This window comes from Cyprinodon tularosa, unplaced genomic scaffold (assembly GCF_016077235.1).
Source record: "Cyprinodon tularosa strain WSP-4 unplaced genomic scaffold, ASM1607723v1 ctg69, whole genome shotgun sequence".
NCBI lineage: Eukaryota > Metazoa > Chordata > Actinopteri > Cyprinodontiformes > Cyprinodontidae > Cyprinodon > Cyprinodon tularosa.
This window is the reverse complement of record NW_024039440.1, coordinates 1,710,014-1,734,025: the sequence shown is the minus strand read 5'-3', so window position 1 is coordinate 1,734,025 and position 24,012 is coordinate 1,710,014. Positions and strand designations below refer to the sequence as shown.

General features: G+C 40.7%; 2 protein-coding genes across 2 annotated transcripts; both read right to left on the bottom strand.

Annotated features, from left to right (window-relative positions):
* Nucleotides 1-1,113: 1,113 nt before the first annotated feature.
* On the bottom strand, nucleotides 1,114-16,159 carry baz1b (bromodomain adjacent to zinc finger domain, 1B). Its single transcript, XM_038267886.1, has 21 exons — nucleotides 15,385-16,159; nucleotides 13,631-13,747; nucleotides 12,918-13,062; nucleotides 12,412-12,604; nucleotides 12,214-12,335; nucleotides 11,929-12,126; nucleotides 11,515-11,700; nucleotides 9,776-11,087; nucleotides 9,534-9,695; nucleotides 8,319-8,457; nucleotides 8,068-8,237; nucleotides 7,877-7,991; nucleotides 7,696-7,794; nucleotides 7,362-7,539; nucleotides 7,067-7,252; nucleotides 6,436-6,583; nucleotides 5,737-5,884; nucleotides 5,528-5,646; nucleotides 4,660-4,793; nucleotides 4,463-4,569; nucleotides 1,114-3,178 (listed from the first exon to the last, which is right to left on the bottom strand). The coding sequence occupies exons 1-21, from the start codon at nucleotides 15,501-15,503 to the stop codon at nucleotides 2,533-2,535; spliced, it is 4,743 nt and encodes a 1,580-aa protein (XP_038123814.1). The 5' UTR covers nucleotides 15,504-16,159; the 3' UTR covers nucleotides 1,114-2,532.
* A 1,520-nt stretch (nucleotides 16,160-17,679) lies between these two features.
* bcl7bb (BAF chromatin remodeling complex subunit BCL7B b) lies at nucleotides 17,680-23,126 on the bottom strand. The gene is made up of 6 exons (XM_038267888.1): nucleotides 22,960-23,126; nucleotides 22,438-22,513; nucleotides 18,748-18,835; nucleotides 18,493-18,654; nucleotides 18,309-18,412; nucleotides 17,680-18,171 (listed from the first exon to the last, which is right to left on the bottom strand). Exons 1-6 carry the CDS (start codon nucleotides 23,070-23,072, stop codon nucleotides 18,100-18,102), a joined length of 615 nt encoding a protein of 204 aa, XP_038123816.1. The 5' UTR covers nucleotides 23,073-23,126; the 3' UTR covers nucleotides 17,680-18,099.
* Between the last annotated feature and the right edge of the window lie 886 nt (nucleotides 23,127-24,012).

Genomic DNA, 24,012 nt, shown 5'->3' with positions numbered 1-24,012 from the left:
AATACAGTCTGTAGTATTTTATTACCCCTGGGGGTGCTTGGTTTTTAAAGAAAATTGGTTTGGAACGTGTCTTTTGCCTGGATTTCTTATTCTTTAATTACATTATTCATTCATTTGTATCAATTATTTAAGTTAAATTCAAAATGTCAGAATTTGGGAAATACCTGTACATTTTGCTTTGTTATTGCATAATTTTAAATGGTAAATCAGATACTTTTCTTTGCAAGAAACCGCTCACTTATTTAAATAAATCTTAATTTTTGGGTACTCTGATTGACTTTATTGATTCTTACAGTGAAATTTACTCGTCACAGCGGCTCAAATATACAAAAAGATGGAGGTGCCAATTAAAAAGCTGCATGGGGGTATACATGCGTATTTATCTATATAGCTATTGCACTGGGTATCAAATATAAAGAAACTGATTATTGCACAGGGTATTAAATAGTAATACCCACCTTGTTAAAATCTATGATGCTTTACAGATCCATTTTCCAATATGACTAAGTTACAATTTGGTAACTTGTTTTGTTAAAATACTGGGTGTAATTTAATTGCTGGGTTAAATAATTTTAGCTAATTGAATAGAGTAAAAATCAAAAACTTCTGTTCAAGTCAAAAAGTTGATTTTTGTCATGTTTGGCCCCCAATGCAATAGGACCAATGGTAAAAGAAGGAAGAGCTTCTCTTCTCTTTGAGGTTCCAACATATCTAAACTCATCTGCATTATTTTATTTTTTTTAAGATAAGCTCTAACCAGAGGGAGCGGTGCAGTTTAGTACCTTAGTGGCAGCATCATGGTGTGGGATCAGAGCAGACAGGGATGCTGGTCACAGCTGATAAGTATCCCAGAACAAAACATGTTAGAGGCAGCAAAAGTAGCCTCTAGGTTCCAGCTTTTTTTTTTTTTTTTTTTTTTATGCAATGGAAAAACTGCATTGTCACCAGCTGGATGCAAACTTAAAGCAGAGGAGAAAGCATGAAATGCTTTAAATGCTGTCATTCTGCAGGATATCTGGACCAGTGCATTACTCAAGCTGTAACAATATTTAATATGTCAGGTTTGGCTCCAAAACGAGAGAACAGCAGTGCAGTTATTTAATACCAGTGACAAATGTTTTGATATTTTATTAAAAAGTAAAGACATAGTTCAGCCGTCAAGGCCGACCCATTCATCATCAACTCTGTGATGGCAGTGATTTCTGTCACAGACCTGAGCCTGGCCATCTGCTCTGCTCAGATCAGCAGTGTCTGTCCACAGGCTTCATTCTTTAACCTCCAACCATTCCTATCCAGCTTTAAACTATAAATATATAGAGATTCATTTAAAAATTAAGTGTAAAAGCATTTTGCAGCTCGTCCAAGAATAAAAACATCTGAACTTGGATGTCCTCCAGAGGGCTCAGATTGTTCAAACATGTCTCAGTAACTCAGAGTGGGGATTTCTTTTTTTCTTTAAAAACAATTTACTGGTTGAGCAAAATAAACAAGTTGGGCAAAAGATTGTGATCAGAAAGTTTGGATGATAAAAAAAATAAAATCACTGGAACACAGCATTTCACAGAACAGACCAGGAAAAACAGCCTAATCACTGTACAGATATATAAATATATACACAATGTTGGCAATCAAAAAAAATGTAATAATTGGCTGCCATAAGAGGTATTCCTTTTAAAGAGCTCTGAAATATGCAGCAAACTGGAGTCATTGAAGGAACAGAGCGCCACCTGGTGACGCCACCAAGAAATAGGCTGAGTTGACGATTGTTGGTCAGAAAACGTAAAAGTCAGTTTTTGCTGAGACATTTTCTCTGTGCATTTATTGGACAGGTTTTCATTTACAATATCAAAATAAGATGTGCCAAACAAAAAAATTTTAAAAAATTCCCACTTTCTTTAACAACAAAACAGATGCTGGTTTTAAATACTGTGTACAAGAGATTATGCACATAAATCTATGTACGGTCCTGTACTTTTAGAGGAGGAGTACAAACAGGTGGATCTTCTGAGGTGTTTTAAAGTGGCAGGGCACTACAGATGAGGAAAGGCTGCGCAGCTCTACGAGCCGCTCTGCTTCCTGAAGATGAGCAGGATTTTAACGTAGGCCAAGTTAAACCAGAGAATATCTACAGATTTGTATTCAAATCCTGTGGCAGCTCAGAGGCGGCCTGGCAAAGCGTGTCAGGACCCACCCTAGTGTGAAGTTGTCAATCGCGAACTGAAATAGAAACCCTAAGAGCCATGACGACAACCCATAAATGTATAGGTTCTCTTTTCTTTTTTTTTTTTTTTTACTTCCTTGGGATAAACAATGAAACAAAACAAAAAAAATCACCAATATAAAAAATGTTACAAATATAAATCAGTTTTCTTGTTTTTTTTTTTCAAAATGTGAACATAAATTTGTCAACACAAAAACAAGTCCTTCTGAGGTTTGAGTCCTGCTGGTTGTGAGAGGAGGAGGAAGAGGAGGAGAGCTTGTGGTCGTATTCCAGAGGAGGAGAACAGAGATGATGGAGATACACCTCCCTTTTCACGAGTGTTTCAGTCTCTTGGAATGTCGCTGCTGATGGCTTGACTGCTCCTCGTCGCTGCTGCCGTCTCCCCGATCCCCCCGGTGACGAGTTCTCCTCGTGCCCCTCTCCCCGTCACTATCCAGCTCCCTGTAATCCTTCCTGCCGGAGGTGGCAGAGGTCCTCTTACTCCTCCTCCTGCTGCTGTTGTCCTCCTCGCTCTCCTCCTCGGTTTCGCTCTCGTCTTTCCGGGCTCGACCGTTCCTGGTCGTCTTCCGGTTGGATTTGCCGTTCTGCGCCTTTTTCTTGGGTTCGTCTTCCTGCTCTTCGCAGTCCTCTTCATCCTCCTCCTCTTCGTCCTCTTCCTCTGATGGAGGGGCTTGGCTAACGCGCTTGCGGGTGCGCCGCCGGAGGTAGCTGATTCCTGGGAGCAGCTTCTGGATGAGCTCCGTGAGCGTCTGCTCCGTCTTCACCATGCAGGAGAGCACCGTGCTGCCCTGCTGGTTGTACTCCTCCGCATTGGAGAACACCAGTTTCATGTCCTCCAGGAAATCCTGGGCGTGGCGGTACGAGCCCTGGCTGAATTTGCCCAGCATGGTCTGGAAGTCCATGGGCTCAGAGATGATGTCCAGGTAGTCCTCTGCCTCATCTGGGGAAACGGGCTCCCTAGAAGGCAACAGAGAATCCAAAAAAGGACACATGAGACTCAAGACTAGGACCCAAAATAATTTGTATTTGGGTCTACTTCGTGTTGTCATACAGGTCCCACCCACAGAATAAAAAAAAAAAAAATTATGTAGCATTCTGGCCAGGGTGAGGAGGATTAAACTGAACTCAGATTTTGCTGCTTAGGAGCAATGGTCACATACATTCCTTAGTGAAATTACCATTAAAAAAAAGGCATTTTGTAATTCCTCATGTTAAATTTGATATCAACAGTCAGACGCTTTTGTCGCATCACTGCTAGCCTGCTGTGTAGACTGCCAGATGCAATAAGGAGTGGCTTTACTTTATTTAATGTGATGAGCGAGAGAAAAAAATAACAATTTTTTTCGAGACAATTGTCTGAAAACGTCACGTGCTGTCAGAACATAAAATATTAATTTGTGCCTTTAAGTTTTGACATTTTAAATGAATGTGGGTATTAAATATAAACTGTTTCTCCACAGTCCATGAACAACATATATTAACTGAGTGATCAGAAAACTCTCACTTCTCTGTATATGAGAAACACATTCTCCAGACTAGGCTACCACATTTATATATAAAAATCTATATTCTTGTTGATTTTTGATGGTTTTATATTCTGACAGATCAGCAGGAACAGGGATCAGCTTGGATCCTTTGACAGTGATCCTGCCAGCTGCTAGATCAGCGTCTTGGTTTGGGTAACGCAACTCTGGATGCACCTGATGTGTATCAATATTGTACACAATGCTTGTAGGATTACTTCTATGGTTCCTGTATGTTTCTGTTAAACCAAATAATATCTGGAAAACTAATATTTTGATCTGGCTGATGCCTCATTTTACAAACATGTCTATGATGTAATGATGAGTGAGGTTGTGCGTGTAAAATGCTTCTCCAACTGTGATACGGGGCCGACTTCCTGAAGAAGCGAGCCAGGTGTTAAAGCGCTGCCATCTGCAACACGAGCCGTATCTCCGGTCTCAGTAGGGTTACAATTTCGGCAAAAACTGTTGTCATCTCTCAGTTATTTAATTCATATACTTTAAGAAGTGTGATTTAAGTGTTTTCTCTGATGGATCTCTTATCAGGAAAGAATCATAGAAAGCTTAAAGCTGTAAACACAGAGGTTTCCTCTACAAAAGGCCTGAGGTGATCCTTCTAAGCACCTTAACGTGTATGTAAAGCAGCCGCCCCTGGCGCTGTCTGAACGTCGCCTAAGCCTGCCTAGCGTCAGAGGTTGCTCTCCTGCTCCTAGCTCACCTGAATGGCCAGCTGTAGCGGAATTTCATGAGCTTCTGCAGGATTTCTTCACACCTCTCCAGCTCCAACGCCTGCTTTTTTACTCCTGTTTGGGAATTCTGTCTCACCTGAAATAAAAATCAAAATAAGCATCAAAACATTTTTTGGTTGTTCCCAAGTTTTCCTGTGGATGTTTTTTTTTTTAGGGGACATCTTACGAGTTCATCGATGTCTGCCGGGTTGCTGGGGCCAGCTCGCTGCTTGCTGCTCTGACTGCTGGAGGCCTTCTTGGGTTTGCTTTTAGAGCTCTTCGACCGAGATGAAGACTGCTTATTTTTCTTCCTCGGCCTCACTGTAAACAAAAGGAGAGGTCAGAATGCTGGCTCTGGACTGGTGAAAAGTGAAATTAAGGTCCAGTGATCCAGAGAGGCTCAAAGGCTGCAGGAACATCATGTTCGAACGGACAGAAACAATCTGCTCAGAGCTGCTCTTTATGGAGCTGACAGAGAGGATCATCATGCCACATTCTCTGAGTGAAGTCAGGGTGAGACAGGAAAGCTTCAAAGCAGGATTCAGACCTCAGCCGCGCTAAATGACAACATGCAGATAATAGAAACTTTCCCCATCGTTTTCCTCATTCCTAAATGTTGGCATGGAGGACAGCCTACATTAAAAACAGCTGAGGTCTGTTTCTATAGGATTTTTCAGCTTCCCATTCATTCTTTTAGGTAATCTCCAGATTACCCAGTCCCTCTAATCTATAAAGTCTGAAAACAAAACATTGATATAAGGAGGTTTTCTGTTGGTTAGTCCAAAAGTGACCCGAGACTCAAACATAAAAATACAGACTGTGGAAGAATGGAGAAGATGAAGGGTTGAAAAATAAAGAAAGGTTGAATCTGACTAAGATTTTAATTTTCTCAGTAAAGGCTTCCTGAATTGTTATTGTATGAATACATCAAGTTGACAGATGGATTTTAGTCAACAGGTTGTTGAAGTCTAGAAGTATTTTTCTACACTGTTCCCTCTTTCTCCAAACTTTTCTATTTTCTGTAGGAAATCAATATATTCCTCTCAGATACTCACAGCTGTGCCCCATGGCTTTGTAGTCATTTTCTTCCTCCTCATCCTCCTCCTCCTCATCAGAGCATTCTTCTTCAGATTCCTCCTCACTCTCTTCTTCATCCGTGTCTTGCTTATAATTTCTACAATCAAATCGTTTAAAGTCATGCTCCGCTCAGAAAAGCGGCAGAAGTGTGTGCGGAAGTCGTTAGCTGGGCGTTGAGGCCTCTTACCGAATGCGGGAGCCCCTCCTGGCTACGGTGGGCTGGCAGGCCGGACACAGCCACTCCCCGGCAGGGATGCGGTACAGAGCCGGTCGCAGGCAGAACAAATGGAAAGCCTTGTTGCACTCATCACAAAGGATGAGTTTCTCATCATCACCTGGATCAGAAGAGGTTTATTAGACACTACTTTTTTATTTTCCTATCTAGAAACTATAAACTGTTCCAACACATCTTTCGTTTTCCTGCTCATCTCTGAATAAACAGATGTAAAATGAAAGTGCTCCATGTGCTGTATCTGTGCAGGTTGCAGAGATTTCACCTTCCTCTTATCACTACAGGATCACCTGAAGGTTTGCGAAGCTGCCAACTCCAAACGTAGACCTGCCTGACACATCTAGCCTTTTCTGCTCTGAGCTTTCTGCTGCTTCCCTGTCTGGATCTGGTCCTACGCTTCATCAGCCTCAAAGGCTGGTCCTTCCTGAGGTCTGGACAGGAAGCAGACAGCTGCATGACTAAACCACCACTGCATCACTCTGAGAAACCATCTGCAAAAATCTTAAGAGGCAACAAGTGGTTTAGGATGGGTTCTCCATAAACAAGGGCTGCTTCAGTTGTTCCAGGGTTGTTGTTTTTTTTAAAGTATAGCTACAGTCAGGGCAGAGAAATAACATTTACATATTCAAGCCCGCTTTGACAGGGCTCTCCTACCTTTCCTGCGACAGACTTTGCAGCGAGCATTCTCGGCAGACATGTCCCACTTTATGCAGGCGTCCAACATCCCCAGCAGAACGTGCATGCGGGAGAAAGTCTGCGCCTCCCTGATTGCAGTCTTCCACTTCTCCACCGCTGAGGCCACCTGAAGGGAAAATTTGAATTTGGTTTTTAAAGCATCTCTCCCATTCTTTTAACAATACTTCTATGCATCTCATTAAGACTGTTTGACACAGACCAACACAGCGATCAGCTCTTTGTCTGTTTTCAGGTCTTAAATATTTTGCAGCTCCAACAGGTTTTCTTTCATATTTGGCCCCATATTTTAAATGCATCCCCAGAGAAGTACGATCATGTTTGGATGCAGAGTCTCTTTCTGTATTTTACATGCTGCTAAAATGAGAAAACTTGCTGTGTTCCTGGGTTTTTATGATACTGGATTATCATTCCCTATCCCAACCAAACCTCAGATGCTTTCCCAGAACAGGAAGAAAAAAAGCTGATGTTCTGGTCCAAATAGATTGGTTTTAGTTTCAGGATAAATGAGGCTGAATTTAAATGGTAAAAAAACCAAGAATCCTTCTCCATCCACAGTAATATTCTAACACATAATCCCCATCAGACTGACCCGGGCTTCTTCTGCCAGTTTCTTCTCCTCGTCCACCTCTTCCGCTTTGCCTGTTTCTTCCCCTGCTTGTTTTTTCTTCTTCTTCTGTTTGGGAGCCATGAAGCCCTGCAGGAACTTTTTGATGACGCAGGCCTGAAGGGTGATGATGCACTCTCCAAAGTCTTTCAAGCTCTCCATGTCTTTCAGCTGCAAACAATCAAATGGAGTCGTCAATCAAAAAAAAAAAAAAAAAACACATTAAAAAAAGGTTTGTGACAATTCTATCTGCTCATATAAAACCAATAATATGACTGACCTGATTTTCTATATCAACGTTGTCGTCTAGGTAACCCAGTCCACCCTTCTGGAGTCTAGAGGCGATTTCCTGGATGTCGCTGCGCATGTATTTGAGCAGCTCAGCATAGCCATCGCAGCTCCTGAGTGCCAGTTTGGCTTTGCGGCTCAAATAGATGGAGTGCAGAATGTCCTGATACCTGAAAACACCAAGTTTTAAAATTAGAAACAGGTTGGTACAAGGTTTATTGACACAAAGTGCCCTTTATATGAATTCTGCAGCAAGTGACATGAAGCCTGTGAGGCCATACAGCTGGACTGCCCAATATCTGCTAAAGTAATTATATCCCATTTACCGGTTCTGAATCTTCAGCTTCAGCTCGCTCTCCCGGACTCCCTGAGAATGAAGACTTTCCACCAGCTCCTCCAGTTCAGCTGGGCTGTCAATGACGAACCTGGGAGAAAAGCCAAGAAGTTAGGTCTATATCAATTTCAGATCATTTTAAGTCCAGAGAAAGAGCAGATGTAGGTTCCCACCAAAGGTTTTGTCCCTGTTTAGGGATTGTAGTTTCAATGCAGACATCTGGTGCTGCCCCCTGCTGGACTCCTTCACTTGCAGCACCGTCAACACTGGCGTTGTCCTTTTCAGCTTCTAAGACGAAACCGTTAAAGTGTCATTATAAAGCCTGGTGTGAAGCAAACAGACTTCGAGGCTGATTCTTGTCTACCTTGTGGATCAGGAACTGAAGCCGCCTCGCTGCCTTCATCATCCTCCTCCTCCATCTCTGCCTCGGCTGGTTTCTCTTCAGGGGGAGGAGTAAAGCTGTAGTCGATGCCATCGTGCACCCAGCCTTTCTCGATGTACAGCCCAGGAACCACGTCGGAGAAAAGCCAGTACCTTCAGTAAAAATTGATTCACGCATTAGAGAGGGCTGACTGAGCAGTGAGGGACTATTTGTACGTGTTGTGGAACAGCAACCTGTTGTGATTTCTGTCTGTGCCGAGCGGGGTCCGACGCATCACCAGCTTGGCTCTGGTTATCCCCTCTTGGAAGGCCCGCTCTGCAGCAGCTCTCTGCTTCCGCAGACGCTCCTCCTCGGCCTCCTTCTCCATCCGCTCTACAGAGGGCCACACAGGAACCGTTACTCATTCAATAGACTTCGCATCATGTGACACATTACTGCTAAACGTTCAGAAAGTGTTAGTGTCACTTCCTACTTTCTACATCGTTTTATGTCTGAAACGTTTGCTCCGATTGTAACACATTTAAAGGCTGTTTAAAACTGTAAACTCAGAATGTCTAGAAGTTAACAAAAAAGGGTAATTTATTCAAGATATTTATTACAAATGATCATTTGTGGGTTCCGCTGTGGGTTCTTCCCTTAGTGCTTCTTATTAACAGAAAAGATTTTAAGATGTCAGAAATCAATGATAGGATGATCATTTTACATTTTTAGCACTTTATGATGTAGAAATGAAAGTCTTATTTTCCCTGACTTTAATTTCACCCCAATCTACACGGTGCCATGATCATCCAGACGGCACTAACATTTAGTTAAACATCTTTTAAACTAACGTTATTGTGGCTCTTTAAAGGTTTATCTAAACCTTTTAGTTTAATGTTCCCAGACCTCATATTGCACATCATTGAAATATTTTCACAAAGTGTCATGGGTCTGAGTTTAGTAAGGCTATAGAAAACACCCCGACACTGGGTCCAAGTTCCAACCATGTGAAATAAGCAGACTCCCTCAGATCAAAGGGAATCAATGAGAAGAAGTCCAACTGAAGCTTTGATATCCAAGAAGACTGATCCAAATGTTGAGCATGGTGGTGGCAGCATTATGGTGAGGGAGCTTTTTGCTACCTCTAAAGTTTCAATCTCACCTTAAAGTTGGACAGTTTGGTGTCGCAGCAGAAAATTAACCCAAACAGATTCAAACTGGATTACAGCTTAATTAGAAAGGCTGCAGAGACGGATTATGTAAACAGAAGTATTCTGTTATATGAATGACCCAATATCTCTGCTGAATTATGGAAGACGCTCGTTGACGGCTACTAAGAGCCACTACTGTCCAGAAGACAAAGGTCAAAGGACCTTTAAGGGTAAATTTGACCACATGTGGCTGAAATAAAATCTGAATTTCACCATTACTGAATAGGTGATAAATTAGATGAAGAGCTGTCAGGTTACCTCTGTTCTGCCGGTCCAGCTCCTCCTTCTCCTTCTTCGCCTGCATCGCCATCAGCCGTCGGCTCTTCACCAGACTGATCAGGTCCTCGGGTTCTGGCTCAGGCTCCACCTTCACTTCCTTCTTCACCTCTTTTTTAGCCCCTCCCTCTTTTTTCTTTTCACCTAAGCACAGAGCCGTCAAGTAGTAAATATCTCCAGCCGATCCACTTACCAGATGATCAGTTAAGGGGTGGAGATCTAACCTTTTCTCTCCATCTCCTTTCGCATCTTCTTTTCAGCCCTTTTGCGGTCATTGACCTCCTTTAACATCGCCAGACGCTCCTTCCACAGCTCGGCAGAGCGCTGCTGCATCGCGTCGACGTGGTCCTCCACAGAGTAGGTCATGAGGATGCGGTGACACAGAGCTACCAACAGATCCACCTTCTCTTCGGGGCTTAGCTCAAATACCTCCACCGTTTCAAGCTTCTCCAGGAACTCGCTGCTCACCACATCATCATATCCACCCATGGCCCCGGAGTCCTCTGACCCCTTGGCGCTCTCTTCGTGAGCGTCGCATGGCCGCAGGCACAGCCGCGTCAGCTCTGAGGCGGAGTGCATGGTGAGGGGGATCTCTGACAGGGACATGTCCAGCTCGCTGTAGCCTTCAGCCAGCTCGTCCTGCAGCAGCGTCTGCAGCAGAACCACCAAGACGCGGTTCAGGTAGTGGAAACCCGACCGCTCCCCGGCCAGAGCTTCCATCAGAGCGCCCGCTGTTACCGGGTACTGATCCTCTGGCATTAGCAGCTGGGCATAGCAGTTCAGGAAGTCCACCACCATGGCCACGCTGCCAAAGAGGGTGTTCGGCAGGCCTTCGGGCATGTCCACCAGTTTGAATGTGGGCAGCGCCTTGCCGCCTTCTATCTCTTGGTCCTCGTATCGACGTGACTGTTCTTGTCGGACCAACATCTCCTGCTTGCGTTTCTCCTTGGCCTTCTCTCTTAGTTTCTCTTTGAGTTTGGCACGCCTTCTCTTCATCTCCTCCATCCGCTCCTCTTCACTCATGGCCGCCAATTTCTTCTTGTGCTCCAGCAGTTCCCAGCGTTTCTGGACGAGCTCCTTCAGCTCATCCGGCAGACGCCCGCGGTCATCGGCGGATAGCGTTTTTGCGGCTTTAGAAACGAGAGAAGAGAGGGAGGTTTTTTTATCCTCTTTTCCTTTATGCTCCTTATAATAACGGATGAGGTGCAGAGCCATCGGGTGCAGCGGCTTCCCTAGTTTCGGTGTACCCAGGCTGGTGCTACGGGGTCTCTTCTTGGGACTCCCTGTGGGCGTCCCTTTAGCCAGCTGTAGCAGAGTCATCTGCTTCATTTTTGGTGTCTTGTCGCTAGCCTTCCCGTCTTTTTTAGATTTGAACACATCCAGCTTCTTATCGCCACTCTTTCCGCTCTTCTTCCCATCCTTTTTTTCTCCAGTTTTCTTGCCAGATTTGGGAGTGGATGGTGCTGAGCTTCTCCCTTCTCCTTTCTTAGAACTCCCAGAGTTCTTCATCTTGAGGGGGGAGCCATTCATTTTCATCTTATGAAAAAAATAAGAAACATGAAAAACAAGATGTTTACGAAGAAGTATTTAAATGTGAAATGATGCCTATAACATTAGAACTGAACTGTGGATGATCCTTTAATGCTGTTATCTATGGAAGCAAATCATTACCATATTTCAAATGAAAAGCATTTCCAGAAATGCTTTTTCATTTTAAGAATGTGGCTGCATTACTTGACTCATAAATAAAATTAGCATTCAATCATTCAATAAGAAAATTAAAATGCAAATAGGATGATTGATTACTAATTTTATTTATGAGTCAAGTAATGCAGCCACATTAAAATGAATAGGCATTTCTGATAATGCTTTTCATCTGAAATATGGTAACGATTTGCTTCCGTAGTGATCCAGTTATGCCAGCAGGTGGCGTACATCGCTCTGAGGGATTCCATCGACTAACCTGCATGTGGCCCCACATGGTGGGACTAAGAGGTAATCCTTGAGAGTCTCTCTTTTTCTTCTTCTTCTCCCCTTTCTCGTTTCCTGAATCCTCTCCAGGTGTGTCGCCGGTCTTGACCTTCTTACTTGGTTTGCCCTCTGAAGAAGTCAAGCTTTTACGCTTTGTGGAGGGGTTTTCAGCAAAGAACTGTCACCAAAGATGAGGAAGAATTAGCAGATGGAAAGAGCAGCTTTATGAAGTTAAACTTTAAGTAATTTCTGTAGGATTCTAAGTGACACAAAGTTGCTTAAAATCATAAAGTGAAGCTTTTCCAGAACATCTAGATTTATTAGTTACTTATAAGGCGATTGTGAAGGCAATGGAAGGACACCTTTGGGATTTAAGGGCTGTGTGGGAGAGGTTTTATTTAATTACCTTCTGCGGATCAAGAAGGAAGTCGCTGAATTTGCTGGGCAGGTTGTATTTTTTCACCAGTTCATCTTCAACCACCCAGGGGGCGCTTTCTCCTTTGCCCAGCCTCAGAGCGTAGTGTCTGATGAAGTAGCGCATGATCTCCTTGGTGGGAGGGCGCTCTGTTCTGTAGAGACTGTCTGTTGGGACATTGCTGATCACCTGTTTTAGAGGACGTCATGGCAGAAGGGTCAGTTATCACATCATGTCTCGCGGGGGCTGCGTTACAGTCTGAAAACAACAACCAACCTTATCCTCACTGATGAGCTTCACGTCATACTTATGGGGAAGAAATTTGGGCATGACCCATCTCTTCTTCTCTTCTTTTGTGGCAGTGGTAGCTTTCCTTGGAGAACGCCGCGCCCTGTCGCCTAAAAGAACCAAAAAGAAAAGCATGTTACGAAGAAGGGATGAGGCAGTTGGTACCAGGGCTGGGAGAAGACGTACTCAGGCTGTCCCTCCTGCTGTCCTCCTCTCGGGACGGGGGCTCCTTCCTCTGGTTCTCCTGACTTGCGTTTTCTTTATCGCTGGATGGGGAGTCACATGCACCTTCCAGCTTCTTCTCGCCCGACTCGCCCTCTGGGGTTTCCAAAGGATGAACCTTGATCACTTTTACCCGCAAACTTTGGTCTTTTCCCACCTAGAATCAGCAGAGATGATAATCACAGAGGGGAGGCTTCATGACAGAGGCGTAAACACATCAAAAATTATGTATAATAATACAGGTAATACAATAATATTTGAGATCTATGGATAGAGAAATGTAAAAAAAAAAACATCATTAACTTCACAGAAACAGCTTCTTAGGAAGATAATTATATATTTTTTTGTGATAAAACACTGATGTTTCAAAAACACATGCTTGTTTCAAAATGAGGTGGGTCTGCTAATGCTCCCAGTTAAAATAAAATGCATGTGACAGAAATAAAAAAGGTTTTAAAGTCAAAACTAACCAGGAAGTCACACTCTTCGCCCACAGCATACTTGGTGAGGATTTCCACCCAGGCCATCTCCACCAGTTTGTCTAAGGACACGGTGTTGTGGTGGACCATCTCAAGGACTGGCTTCTCAAACCATAGCGGATACTCCTCCTGGAGCCTGGGGGAACAAAACAACAGAATTGGTGTTGCACTCAAAACATAGAACCTTTTTAATTAGTTAGCAGCTATTACTGTTTGGTTTATGTGGAGATGCTGAGAAATACATTGACCACTAGGGGGAGTAAAAACTCTGGCGATATAATTAGAGTTTAAATGCAGCTTATGACCCTGGGAAACCTAAGCACCTCTTTATCTGGTCTGTCCTGTGACATCTTTCTAAGGTCATGACATCAGGAATACAAAGTTAAGGAAAACATCCTGTAGCCATCACAGGTTAAATAATACATTTCAGAGATTGCATAAAATAGAAACAGAGGAGGAGCTAAATATCAGTCCAACTGTGACAGAGCAGGCGTGGTCTTGACAGGCAGGAGCAAAGTTCCCCATCATACCATCCACCTTCCACTACGAGAAAGTTTGTAATCATTTATAAAGATCTGATTCCTGATAATTTAGTGATAGTGAGTTTAAGACTGCTCTAAAACTGTAAAAACTGCAAACAAAAACCTTTTCATTATTACAACAAACCATTCAGCTGAGATTAAATCAAAGCCTCTTGCACTCACAGCTCAGTGACTTCTTGTTCCTCCTCCCAGGCTTCTTTGTGAGTAAGCTGGAGGCTTCCTGTGCTCTTGCATGTCCAGATGCGTTCACTATATCTTTGCAGTCGCGCCTCATACTCTCTGCGCACATCTTGTCAAGGGAAGTGCAGCATTCAAATGTGTTTTTTTTTATTAAACAGCGAAGTGTAAATGACAATTGTTTCAATCCTGAACTTAGTGTCAGAAGAGTTTTAATACACTCAAAAAAATAATGCAACTGTTTTTGGCATTTACTTAATCATATTTAGTTACTTTAACACAATTGTTTTATGTCCTACCCAGCTAACAAGAAACTATTGTCTTGAAGTATGATTAAGTAAATGCCAAATGTGTTTGGCAGATTGTTCTGACACGTTTAGTTGTGAAACTGATCAATCTGTCAAGAAGGATTTTTTAAAGATCTCACAGAGATCACAGCAAACCTACACTAAGAGGTGTATTTGCACTTTACTTGCTAATGATGTAAATCAATTCTCACTTATGAAAAAAACCTCCTAAAATGCAGAAGGACCCTTGATAGTTAGTGGTTTGTTCAGGAATCTTATACACAACCCAGGCTGGAACAAAAGCAGCCTAATATAAAACAGTTATTAATGTGCTTATTATCATCGCACCACCCTGCATTTAAATCTTTCTGTATTTGCAGTGTTGCTGTTGTCCACAAGCACAATTGATTTAATTGATTCTTTCAAGAGATTCAGTGATGAATTGGCCATAGGCAGGAATGTGGGAAGTAATCAGGTAAAAACAAAACAACGGATTTAAAAAAAAAAGGTATTAATTCCTCCAATAAGCATGCCCCACAAGTCTGCCCTTAAATGTCTCCAACTCTAGCAGGCACTGTGACGCACTTCGTTTGACTTAATTGAAGGAGAGAGAAAAGGCAGAGAAGCCTATTGGCTGATAAGCATCTGTTTACAAGAAATCCTCCATTTCAGAGCAGGAAAAAAATAAAAATAAGTAGCTAGATAATAAAATAACCATGAAAAACCTTTCTGGTTTGCGGGCATCCCAGCTGTTCCACTGTTATAACTGACCTTCTAATGTGTCATGACAATGAAGCTGAGAGTCATAACAGCGCTCAAGTTTAGCTCTACCCGAAGCTGACAACTAGCTACGTAACATAACCTAGCTAAGTGATGGAGGCTACTGACTCCCTTAATACAGACACAAGTAAATTGTAACACTGAGTCCAGATAGTCTACTAAAGTGTCCTTCAACAAGCACAGACGCGTAATAAGGTTGTCGTGCGCCAACAAGTCGGCTGGCTAACCGCTGCTCCGCTTTGTGGATGCAGGCCAGCAGCAGCACTGTGACATAATAAGATACCTAACGTTAGCTAGCTAGTTAGCTAGCGCCGTTAGCATCGGCTAGCTGTCAGCGGAGCCGCGAAAGCTGAAAGTGAAAGACACTCGCCCCCAATTTATTGAACCATTAACCCACACATACATCTTAATTTAATGTTAAATAGCTTAAGCTGCTAATGAATAGCCACAATGTACAAGTTAGAAGAGAAGTAACACGGTTAGCTAGCAAGCTTGTCATTCAGTCTAAATGCTGTACATATAAAGAAATGACAGGTAATGTCAAATTCCTTAAAGGTCTACGAGTAAAAATAATGGAACCATAGATGTAGCTAATAATGGACATAAAAGACAGGCAACTAATGGAGCGGTTGAGTTGATATCTTGATTCAAAACATGGTTGTTAAAGGATACTCTTTGTTCCCGAAGGCCTCCTTGGTATGCTCGATGATGTAGACCTCTTCTCCCGGGCCTGGTGGCTCGGCTAGCGGCTTAGCCAGCGGGTACGGTTTCCGGCCCAGCAGCGGTGCCATGGCGGTACCAAAGACGGCACGAGTGCCAGAGGTTAAAATATACTTTCTGGCAACAGACTAGCAAAATTTCACCCCGTGGTAGTTGTTAGCATGTATCCAGGTGTCAGTTGGGTATATTCACAGCTACAGCACGTCTCGCGTAATTGCCGGCAGGCCCCGGCTCTCAGCGTGCTAAAGCTAGCTGGTTAGCTAGCAGCTTGGCTCGCTATCTCGTTGCAAAACAATAACAGTGAGCGTCTCACCAATGGCCTCATCGCAACATTCTCCGCTTCAATAGCAGCAGAAGGGCCCCGATTTTAAGTAGAGTCCAGATGTTGTAAAAAGATGTTACAGCTTTCCTCCGACGGATAAGTTAGTAAACTTTTAGTTCCTTCAGTAGGCACGAAAGGATGAGAGCCACGCCGATATCAAACTCGCGGCAACAGCCAGAGATCGGTTGCAGATCTCTGTCGCTTTACAGTACCGATAAAGTATTTTAAAACCAGGACTGATATATTTCGCTGGATAGATCTTATTTCGAGGTTTCGATTTCTCTGAAAACTATATCCGTAAATGTCACAATTAAGTGTTCCCAATCAAACAAGAGGTTAATTCCCTGTCGAAATGGCGGGAGTTTCTAGTCCACCGGCAAGAGAGCCCTCAACCCGTTTCCCCGGCAGCAAGCGGCGCCGTGCACATGCCCCGCCCCCTCTCTAACGCTATTGGCTGTTTAGGCGTCGCTTCCCTGATTGAATTCCTTTAATGAGCTCTCATTGGCTACTAGCGCATTTCTGTCGTCACCAGTTAGTCAGCAGCAACCTTAAATAAACCGCGCTTACACTGATAGTAAAATCCAACATGAAGATGACAAAAATCGCCGTTAATAAGCCATTTTTTTAAGACAGACATGTAATTTATCCGTCGTTGAAGTTTTCATAAAAACTTCTGCAAATATCTTATTAAAACATTTTAATTCCTTTCAGTGCTGTTGACATTTTTAAATGAATAATTCCTGTACCACATACATAAGTGTTAAAAGTAATCACATTCTATATCTAAAGAAGATACCTGTATATTAAAGAATTTAAATATACCCACTGAAAACATTGACTTTCTAAAACAAAAAAGTTTAATTTAAACTGTACTCAGAGATTTATTTTGTCTTTTTGTATACACGCGTGTAAATAAAAACACATTTCCTTTAAAACAGCTCTAGACAATTTCATTTTTTTGAAGGGCAGCCTTAAAAAATTGTAATAAATACATAAAAAAGTAACAAACATATGACTGTATATTTACAGTTCTAACAATTTTTTTTTGTCTTTCTTGAGGATAAAAATAAAATAATAATAACAATATTTGATGGAAAATATGGTTATTTCCCTATTTTTCTCCCAGTGCTGGTAGAGATAACATACTTACTGTTACTGCTGTAAATTAAAATCTAAGATTTAATATAGACTGAACTGAACAGCAGCTAATAACATCAAAACTTTAAGATAACTTTTAAAAATAACATAAATGTGAAATGGATGGGGAATGTCTTACATTTTAAGAGTCTAATCCATCATTTCAATATTTCCCAGCCACCTGTCTTCATCCCTGTCTCGCTCTGTTTTATGGTTTTATTTTTTTTATAAGCAAACTGCTCTATTGGATTTTTATCTCTCTTTAGTTGTGGTTGTTACAATATTTCCTTATCTATATGAATCGAAGTAATGAACCATTTTTTAAGAAAGTAGGAGTATAAATTACTGATATTTGTGTTAAAACATAAAACAATAAAACTAACAAGTTATCAGAAAAATCTGTACTCAAATTACACTGGAAAAAAAGCTACTTTAGCACATTAACCAGGTACAATTACTTAATCATAATTCAGCTACATAGCCAAATGAATTAGCTAAAACAAAAAGCCTTCAATTTTAGTTTAGAATATAAACTGTTTAACTAAGAAAATGGATCAGAGACTTTTTAGCAACCCCTCATCCTGAGAAAAGATGGGATAATTGTGGAAATAAACATTTCTCTTTTAAGGAAAAAGCTAAGCACAACCTGGATCACAATGGGTATATTCTGAAAATTCAAAATTATTTCAAAACACATCTGTGAACATTTCTGTAGCGCCCACAATCGCTTAGCACATTAGAGGAACAGCCATGTAGCCCAAAAAAAAAGAAGCCATTTATAGACTGTATTTTCTTTAAAAAGCACTTTTATTCATAAGCCATAAGATTATCACAAGAAACATCAACTTAAAAACTAAAGGGTACCACATCACTCTGCATAAAGCTACACATGAAAGTTGTTTTGTTTGTTTTTATAGGATAGCCAGTATGTTCATAAAAATAGCTATAGGCACATGCTAGAGTCTAACTAAAGTAGAACTTAGAAAATCCAATGTTTACAACATGTGAAGAGAAATGCCTTAGGACATACAAAATTTAGAAAACTGCTTTCATTCTGTTGGATAAAAACAAAAACAAAACACTAAATTTAGCTCAGCTGAAACATAAGACCTGCGTTTTAAAGAGAACCAGAAATATGCTGAAAGCTTTGCTAATCTTACAACAACCAAGAACACGTAATCATTGCATGTGGATTGATACAAAAAAAGCTATCTGGGGGCAGCATTTTCCCCTGTGCAAATCCTCTTTAAAGGCGGTGCTCCCGATTCATCTAGTTCGTCCTGTTAAGAGAAAAAAGGATCAGGTTACAATTCAGATCTACATCATGCAGCAGATGCTTGATATGTAACACGTATTTAATTAGGAGCAATATTTGCATTTGTTTTTGCTTATGATAGTTTACATATAGTTGACTTGCCTGAGTATCTGAGGTTCTGCGCCTGGCGGTCCCTGATGAAAGCAGATCCTCTTTGATGAGCGTTGGTGGCTCGTCTGCACCGTCGCGACCAGAATGCACTGGTTCTGGAATATTTTGAATATAACATAACTCTACAGATTCCCAAATCGTTAGAATCTGTTGATTAAAGACAAACCCCACATACCGTGTACACTCTCTTGTCCGAGCATAGGTGGCTGAGAGTCTTCAGCGCGAAGGCTGTAGGTGTGCGGTGGGCTGACCTGCTGAGAGCTGGAGGTGCTGCTGCTGTTGTTGTCAAGTTTTGGCTGATAAACGTCTGACAGAAAGCTCTGGTTGCTGTTTTCATCTATGAACACATAAGATGACTTCTTAAACTCTTAAAACAAGCTCATTATAAAAAGATGTGTTTTTCTGATTACCTGATAACCATTAAACCTACCGGTGAAGTCCAGCATAGAGTTAGTGTTTTCAATGACCACGTCTTTCAGGCCCCTGACCTCTCCACTAGTGGATTTGGTGCGAAATATCTAAGGGAATGAAGTCGTTTGAAATAATTGACCAAAGAGGAGAAATACAATTATATAGGGCAAAGCCATAAATCCTATGATACTACTATATATATATATATATATATATATATATATATATATATATATATATATATATATATATATATATATATATATATACACACATAGATATGTGTATGTGTGTGTGTAAAAAAGGAAACAATAAAGACCGTTTGCCACCTTATTAAAGGTTTACTTTCTTTCAATGGACAATTCTACAGTGGCCAACAGGTGCAAACGAGCAGTAACTAATTAATTGAACTTTATTGCACTCAATAAAGTTAAATTAATGAGCAAATCAAGCGTGAGCTGCAAATACATGTGTGATGCAAACTCCAAAGCAGGCAAACATTGAAAAAAAAAAAAAAACAACTGCAGAAAAAAAACGCTCAAAACAAAAAAATCCTGTAATGACTGAAAATAGAAGCAAAAACCTACAATAAAAAAAAAAAAAAAAAACTAATAAAAACAATAAATGCTGCAACCAGAAACAAAATGCTGCAAGCAAAAAACATTGATACAAATAGTAGCGAACTCAAGCCACTAAATTATAGAGCTTTGGATCACTAGAGTTGAACACAGAAGAGACCATATCGGACCAGAGCTTCTGTACAAAACACAAGTCAAGCTTTAATGTAGGATTGTTCTTTAAACAAAGTTGGGGAAAGAATAGAGAACTTAGTGACAGTCTTACAGACCTAGAACATAGTCATGTATATATAAGTAACACTCTGGTCTGATATGGTTTGTTTTTTGTGGTTTTTGTTATTTGTATAATTATGTTTGATTGTAGGTTTTAGCTTCTATTTCAGCGATTGTAGCATTTTTTTGTTTCATTCGTTTTTTTTTTGTGTTTTTGCGTGTTTAGGTGTTTGCATTTTTGCAGCTCGTTCTGTTGTTTTTCTGCTTGTTTGCACCAATTTTCAGCTCATTTCTTTATTGATTGCAGCATTTTTCTGTTTTATTGTTTTTTTGTGCTTGCATGTTAGCTGCAACTAATGACCCTTTTACAAATCGATTAATCTGTTAATTATTTTTTCGATTAATAATCTGATAGCAAAAGGTCCCTAAAAGAGGACTTTTTAAAATGAAATTAAACTTGAGGAGTTCTGGATAGAGCATATTGACAGAGGAAAATGTTTTTTATCTTAAATGCAAAATGTTTACATATTTATTTTACAGTTTTGGTATAGTTGCTGCTCAAAGTGAGCTGCTCTGTCAGCTAAAGATACGTTTTAGAGTCTCTACATTCCAGTTAACGATTAATAAATAACTAAATGAGTTTACGATAATTTTTAAGTAATCAATTAATCCTGATTAATACAAATAACCGTTTCAGCCCTACACATGTTTTTGCAGCTCCTTCTTCGTTTACTGTGCGCTTGCATCCATTGGCTACCATAAAATTTATTTTTTAAACCTTCAACTCCAGATTTTCATGATCCATTCACAAAGATCAGTGTAATGTATTGGGATTTTTTTTATTTGACAGATAAAAGGAAGTCAGATATATGTGTAAAAGAAGGAGGAGGGGTAATATGGATTTTGGAGTTTCTACTTACTTTAAACATCTGAAATATTTGTCCATTGTTGTCTCCAAAATCACTTTAACTCAGTAAGATTGGGTAGGGGAAAAAAATATGTGGAGAAACAAGAATTCTTTATTCAATTCAATGCTAAGTATTGTTGAAGTGGCTGCATGTTTGACACCCTTCAGGGCTACCCTGTAAATAGCTTGATCCATTCATAAAATCCATAAAATGATGCTGCCTCCACTGTGTCCTTAAGATTCTGCATTCACAATGATCTAATGGGGTGGTCTTAGAATGAGAAATATGGGAAAATCGATATAACAGCTCCAATACTTAATGGTGTCCCTAAATCCATTCCTGAATACCTTTGCTTAGTGACATGGGGTCATTTATTCTTATAGTTCTGCAGAACATAAGACAAAAAGTCGCAATGAGCCTTATTTCTATTGTGCATCCTTCTTCCATTGCTAAGCTGCTTCCTGCTTTTAAATACCGTAAAACATGTCTGAGGCAGAGGCGTAGCCAGAAAGTTTTTATAAGGGTGGCCAGACAAAAACCAATGTAGACTGAGGGGTGGCCGGAAGTGGATAGGCGCCAGAACCTCAGGGTCAATCTACCCTGTTCCAAAAGGAAAATTAACGAGCGCAACATTTTTTAAATGAAGACAAAATATACTTTCCCACAGCCTTTGCTAACAAATAGACGCATATATTTAAACATCTGTGCTTTCTAGATAAAAGTTATAGTGGGTAAAATTCTTTCAGGTTTGAGTTCTGGGGCAGACATATTTTCTATTGTCATTACTTACCTACTTTCATTCTGTATAAAATTGCTATTTACAAGTACTAATATTTACATAAATGGATTATTTAATAAGTTTTTATCAAATAGTTATATATCTTTTATTTCACTGAAGACTTCTAAATGACTTGCAGAGACACATAATTCTCGCTTTACCCCATAAAACACAAAATCTAGTTCTGAAAAGAGCAGGAATAATGTACCTATCATCTTTAATGTTAGTATATTGATGAGCATAATTAACCATAGTGCTTTTTGTTGTCGATAAATTGTTAATAGATGAAAAATACATTTTTTTAAATATTCCCCTTGAGAGTATTACTGCTGCCACAATCTGTATTAGAGGGAAAAACTTGGTAGGGGTGGCCAGTGATTGGCTAAAGCCGGGTTTACAGTGTGCGATTTTTTCGCGGCGATTTTCCAGTCGTCCGAGAATTTTTTGATCGGGCCGACTTTCAGCCTGATTGTGGAATCTTGAGGTCAGGAGAAAATCAAACATTTTTCATTTTCTCCTGACTGTCGTGGGCAAATCGCTCAGTGCGCAAACAATGATTCTTCTTTTTCCTTCTACCTCTCAGATGTAAACACAGCAGCATGGCAGGGGTGCAATGAGTGAAATGGAGTTCTTTCTGTAAAATTGTCAGACTGTAGTAGCCACGTTTGCTCAGCCATGTCTTTGTCCAAATACGTCATCGCCTTTTAGGGCTTTCAGCTCAAAATTGCACAAATTTCCAAGGCAGCGCGTTTCACTCTAGTGAGCTTCATATTCCTCTTCTTCTCATTTGGCTTTCAGATAGACGAGTCAGAGCAGTGCCATCTCACTGCGTAGCTGAGTCAGACGTGGTTTTTAGACATGCAGTGTGAGCAGGTACATCGCATCAGATCGTCGGGCTGAACATGCATCCCAAGCTGAAGCATCCTGCAGCTGCGTGCAACGATTGAAAAAAATCACAAAGAGTACGCCCGGCTTAAGGGTGGTCATGGCCACCCCTGGCCCCCCATTTAGCTCCGACCCTGGTCTGAGGGCACAATATTTATTTATCAAAAAATAAGGCCCACCCTCTACCACATGCCATGAATATGATCAGTGTGTACCTCACCATGCATTATAATGTTATGCCTAATGATTGTAACAGCTGCTGTGACTGATCTCTACAGTGATCAGTCTGTGGGTTGACTCTATGTAAATAAGTCGGAGCGATGACCGTTTCTGGCCGTGGCCCACACCTGCTTTGTCTCCGTGACTGGAACCCACTTGAATATGCGTAAAGACGTGTCTCCAACAGTCACCCATTTCTTCTCCCTGTGGATCAAATGCACGTGATTATTTCAGGCGTTCAGCTTTCGCGTCTGCTCGACGGCAATCAGCATCAATCAGTGATCAGATATTCTCTGTGTGATCTGACAGAACCTAATCTGCTCCCTGACAGTTAAAGCTGCGGATCACAAATGGTGGCTTTTTCCTTCGTGTTTATTGATGTCTTTTTTTCTGAGACTAACGGGCCAGTTAAGGGGATTGAATCCCGCCGCATGTTGAAGCAGCTGGAGCCATATTGACAGCTCTCAGCGAAGAAGAAAAAAAACTCAACAAGCCCCGCCTCTTCTGCTAACCAGAGGCGATGATTGGCCCGAAACCCTGTCAATCATCTAACTTTTCCGACTGAAGTTTGTTGAGCGACGCAGTAAGATAGCAGGCAGCGGTCCACTAAAACAATCCCCTCCATATTGTCCTTTATAAAGCCCACATACCATTTGCGCACTTTCTCGATGGCTGCCAGGACCTTTTTAATGTCGTCTTTAGCCCGACTTCGGGTCTCAGCTCGGCCTGATCGTCCCGACATCTTGGTGCTGTTATGATTCATCTACAGATGCATCTGAAAACTTCCAAGACCAAGCCCCAGTCTTCTGTTACATTGGTAATCTCGCGAGACTTAATTAAAAAGACTTTCACCCCTCTCTCCTTTTATGGCTTTCCTCATTAGTTTCTACACTTTAACGTGCTGAGTTGAGACATTTCTGCGATTTTGTGCATTGGAATTTATTTATTTACAGACTACCCTGAGAAAAATGCATGATATTGACTATAACAATAGCCTTCATAATATATATTTTCAATAAATCAGTTATGCTATGTTATATACCCCGGTTTCATACTATATTAATAATAATATCCGGGGTAATTTCTATTTAATGCTTTTTTTATTTAACAAAGATTTTTAACATTGTTTTTCATGTTTTAGCATTCTATTAAACCCCACAAACAAATATTTGATTTAAAAAAGGGGATATAGAAAATGTCAATTTTAATCAAAAACACAAACCTTTAAAGAAAAGTGTGTGCTCTTTATCGGTATGAGGAGCTGATGTAATTAATGAAAGTAAAAAACACAGGGTGAGAAAAACATCCATACAGCCAAAGTAATAATGGATGGTTCAATCAAAGCATGTCTGTTGTAAACATTATTGAAAGATAATGTACCCAAAGTATCTCCATCAATCCATTAATTTGTAAATTATTTCGTCTGAAAAAAAGAAAAAAATGGACAAAAGGTTTAGTCTAGATTTTCCAAAGTAGAGACAGGAAAAGGTTGTACTAGAGAACTGGATATATATGTATATGCAAATGTTCTTGAAAGATTACATCCCCTCACATTAAAGAAAATGATAAACTAGTAATTCGAATAACACAAAAATAAAAAAAGCAATAATAATTTAAAAAATACTAAATAGTAATGTGGTAAAATGAAATGTTGAATTATGAATTGAATGAACTGTCCCAGACAAAGTAAAGTACATTTCCCA